We start from the raw sequence: 4,543 nt of genomic DNA, 5'->3' as shown, positions 1-4,543 counted from the left end.
AAGAAAAATGGAGGAGGGTACTTGTGGGGATGAGCCCTAGGTGTTATATGGAAACCAACTTGACAATAAACTATTAAGAGAAAGAAAAAGAGAGAAAGAAAGAAAGAAAGAAAGAAAGAAAGAAAGAAAGAAAGAAAGAAAGAAAGAAAGAAAATTGAGCAATAACCCAAATTTCCCTGTCGAGAAGAATTTTTAAAATTTAGGGTTAGGTATTATATATCAACACAATAACTTCAGTTAAAAATAAAAATTTATTGATCTAAAATTACTGCCAAAAAAACTTAAGCTAGGTGAAAATTTTATTTAAGCTTAATGCTCTTTTTAACTCCTGCACGAATGCCAGAGAGTTCACCAGTATAACGTTGCTCTTCTCTACGAACTTCACGAACCTGGCCTCTTCTGCGAATTTTGGCTCTTCTGAACTTCTCGCGGTGTTTAACTCTTGGATTCCGGTCAATCTTCTTTCTCCTAGGTGTAAGTCCCCTATTTTTAGCAATCTGATAGGTAATGGCTCTCTTTGCATTTTGATCTTCAAGAGTCTGTTCTTCGACATTATCTTTCTTTCTCTTCAACTTTTGCTTATCTTCTGTTTCTTTATAGTATTTCAGTGCAGCTTCTTCATCAAAATCAGAATCATCAGAAATACCTGTAACAGCAGAGGCAGCAGCAACAGTCTCTGAAACAGATTTTGGCTTGGCCTTGGTGGGTTTGGCTTTTAAATTTAGTTCTTTTTTTCCAGCACCATCCTTAAATGAGAGGAGATGACGAATTTCAGAAGACAGCTTCTGATCTACAACGGACAACTTGTTGATCAAATTTCGGTAGGTAACAAGCCTTTCTATGACAGGATGTCCATGTGCAGGGACTCTCCTGGCTTTCAGGATCAAGTAAAAACTGATGTTGGAGCAGTAGTTCAAATAGAGATTGTACTTGGTCCTCAAGTACTGGCTTCCTTTTCCAGATGGAATGATCCCTTGCTCCACCAACTGTAGCAGCGGCTCCAGCTCATCCTTCACCTCTGTCAACTTAACTTTCAGGTCTTCTATCAGTTCCAAGAGCTCTGGTGATTCTTTCCGCAGCATCTTCAGCTTCTCTTTCACTGAAACTTTCGCCAGATCCTTCACGACCCGGGTCTCGGCCTCATCTTCCTGAGGTGCAGGTTTTGCAAAGGCCTCTACCCAGGTCACCCCAAAATCATCCTCTTGCAGGCCTTGGGCAAGGCGCCGCTGAATGAGCTGGGCTTCCTCTTCCTCCTCTTTTTCCTCCTCCTCCACTTCTTGTTGACTTTGTCGTTTTCGGGGCTTGGAACCGTAGTCTGTATCATAGTAAAGTTTTTTCCTCTGACCCCACGACAAACTGGGATCCACAGATGCCTCGGCCTCACTCTGCAGGGAGCTCCCACCATCATCGTCATCCTCATCTTCATCCCCCGCACTCTCTCCATCTTCATCGTCCTCATCAGCAATATCTAGGGCCAGAACCTCCTCCTCCTCATCGCCATCCTCCTCCTCGTCCCCACTCTCCATTTCGCTCCAGCCTTTAGACAAGACGGCGCGCGATCGGGCCTCATGGAAATCATCTACCTTATCTTGATAGTAGCTGGAGTCCCCTGGAGAGGGTGGCAATTCTGAGTCGTCTTCATTGTCGTCCGCTGGGCCGGGACCTGCCTTGGCTCGCATAGCGGCCCACTTGGCCGCTCCGCGCCGCCGCGACCTCCCCACCATAACTCACGATCTCAAGTTCTACACCGACGTCCGGCTTTTGGCCACCTTTGACCTCCGCGCACGAGCCACGCGCTCCAGCAACACGCCTCCGGGAACCGCCACGCGCTCTACTCCCGGCAGAGCGTACAGATGAACCGGTCGGCTACGGTTTCCACCTCCTTCCGGCCCCCAGGATCCTCTCCGCGTGGCGTGTGAACCAGGACTTCCGCTAGGCCCCGTAGGCTTTGTCTCGTTAGGAGCACTTCCCTTTTCGCTTTTGCACTTTATTGCCAATCTATTCCGGTGAATCAAAATCCTTCCGTGTAGGAACTAGAAATACGCGAAATTCCGTTCCGTAGAGCCCTTTGAGACTTCATCCTCTCGCGAGTCTGGGCGTGGCTGGGACGTGGGATCGCGAGGGACGGAGAGTCGAGGTCGCGGGGGCCCGGTAGAGGGGGCTCTATCTCTTCGCCTGGGAGAGGCCACGGGCTGTCCAGTGAGTTGTACTGCGCATGTACCGGGCGTTTCCGAGCCGGACCCGAGCGTAGCTCTGTGGGAACTCTGTAGGTTCTGGAGATGTGCTATATCTTCTCCGCCTATCAGCCTGGAAATTAAACAGGCTGTTTTCTCTCCACACTGTCCAAATACTGCATATCTGGGTACCGTAGCCTGAGGCCGTGACCGGCATCGCTGATCTCGAGAATCCTGGCAGAGCCTCTAGGCGGCTGTTAGCCCAGTCCAGCTCTCTCCCCCTCCGAGAGCTCGGTGACTCGGCGGTGATTAGGGTCCCGGAGGGTGTCCCCGAGGGGTGTCGGTGCGAAGGGAGAGCCCCGCTCAAAGATTTGACTCTCCCAGAAACTCCATTTGGCTTCAGAAGGCACCGCACTTCTTTTTGGTGAACACAGTTCAGTCTTCAAGATGTTTGGACCTGACATACTCTGGGGCGGACCCTTTGTTTAATTCTTCAACATTTATTAAGCACGAGACAGTGGGTAAGACTGGGAAGACTATGGTGGGCAAACGTAGACGCTGTTCCTGCACTTAATGAATTTGTGGCCTGGCAAGGGACACGCGTTAATCAAATAATCCCAGGACGCGTGCAAAATTCTAATTGGGATAGGGACTGTGAACATTTGTCCTGTGGTACGCAGCCTTCAGCTGCCGAAAACACTCGATGTGCCCTTCACGTTGCTGCCTTTGTACACGCCATTCCCCTTTAAAAAAGTGTTTAGTTCTCCTGCCCAAGTTTGGGAAATTTTTACTATATCGAAGGGAGCTTAAGCATTGCCTCTTTGATCTCTTTACTTCCTTAGTTGTCTTTTCCTCCCTTTTTCTCTATCACCTAGTAGATCTCTGCAAGCACTGATGCTGCAAGGACCCAGTAGTGTCTGGCACAGAGTAAGTTTAATGAATAAGGATTGAAGTTACAGTATTACTTATCTCGGATGCTACATACAATAGCGAATGAATGATGCAGAAGGCTGCAAATGTTTGTTCCTAAAGGCAATAACCTGGGCTGGAATGGATTTTAAGAAACATTAATTCTAACTACTTTCATTTGATACATGTGGAAACAGAGACTTAGGAAACAGAGACATTAGCATACCTGGCACAGAAACCAGGGACAGGGCCCCACATCAGGCTCTCACACTGAGTTGTAATTGTCCTTTGCCTCTTCAGTGTGATTGAGTTTCAGACCTTTTCCTGAGGGTAGGTTTTGCTGGGTGGATGGATGAAGGAAGCCAAGAGCATAGTAAAATATTTGAGGAGGAGGGTGATAAGGGAAGAATTAATCAAACTTTTCTTTATAAGTGTTTTTAGGGCTAAAAGTGTGAAAGGACTGCCTTATCATCTTAGAATCATTCAATGTTTAAGTTTTCATACATTACATATGATAGATTCAGATTTTTAGTATTAATGACACCTTCAAATGTAGGAGGGTGGAAGCTGAACTTTCTATATGATGCTAAAATTAGGAGTGACATACAATTTCTTTGAAGAACATATAGTGTCATTAAGAAAAATCATACAAATTTTTAGAAAATTGAGATTTCTAATTAAACCATTTTTAAAACGTTTGAAGTTATATTAAGCATTTAAAAACCTTTACAGCATTTTAGAAAATACAATTTAATGAATTAAAAGGATATAGATAAACGTCCTATGTTATGATGATAAGCACAGAATTCATTTCTGAATGTGATTTTTAATAGATTTTATCATTAAGCAATATTAACTGCTTACCAACTGTAGCAGAATACTACATGTGTAGTAGATCCAAAGGTAAATTAGCCACAGTCTCTTACCTTAAAGAGTTTATAATCAGATACAAAAGAAGACAAGCATACAGATTACTAGATTACTAAAATACAGAGTAGCGTGTGATGTAAACCCAGTGTTGTGAGAGATCAGAGAGATTAGAGATTGCCTCTGGATTGTTATTTTAGAATATTGCTTTAAAAATGTTGCATCTAAGTGGGACTGTAATTATATCTATGCTTTAAATGTATGAAATTTTATTATGCATAAAATTAAGTTTTATTTAGGTCCATAAATCCCATTTTTTTTGCTTATTTTTTGCAAACTATTTGAGAGTTTGTGGCCATATTTCAGGACCAGAATGCATACAGTTTTACATTGAAATTAGAAAAATGTTTTTGTTATTTTCAATGGGAGTGATCACATTGCTCTAGTATTATTTAGTTTATACTAATCATTACATTTCCTAACTATTTAGAATAGAGTTACACTAACCAGTGAATACTGAAAGAGTGCTATAGTCCAGCATTCTCAGGTTTTTTTGATAAGGAACCATTCAGAAGCTAATTATTCAATTCCAG

At 43.6% G+C, this 4,543-nt stretch overlaps 1 protein-coding gene across 1 annotated transcript; it reads right to left on the bottom strand.

Moving 5' to 3' along the window:
• Window positions 1-232: 232 nt before the first annotated feature.
• Window positions 233-1,936, bottom strand: UTP3 (UTP3 small subunit processome component). The gene has a single exon (XM_039251764.1). It carries the CDS (start codon window positions 1,722-1,724, stop codon window positions 300-302), a length of 1,425 nt encoding a protein of 474 aa, XP_039107695.1. The 5' UTR covers window positions 1,725-1,936; the 3' UTR covers window positions 233-299.
• Between the last annotated feature and the right edge of the window lie 2,607 nt (window positions 1,937-4,543).

Source organism: Hyaena hyaena, unplaced genomic scaffold, assembly GCF_003009895.1.
Source record: "Hyaena hyaena isolate Hyena2069 unplaced genomic scaffold, ASM300989v1 scaffold_395, whole genome shotgun sequence".
In the NCBI taxonomy this organism is placed as follows: Eukaryota; Metazoa; Chordata; class Mammalia; order Carnivora; family Hyaenidae; genus Hyaena; species Hyaena hyaena.
Note: the sequence above shows the minus strand (reverse complement) of the source record. Positions and strands in the feature narration are given on the sequence as shown.

Bases quoted from the DNA above. Each gene is read 5' to 3' on its own strand.
- UTP3 (XM_039251764.1), bottom strand. From the start codon at position 1,724: ATGGTGGGGAGGTCGCGGCGGCGCGGAGCGGCCAAGTGGGCCGCTATG.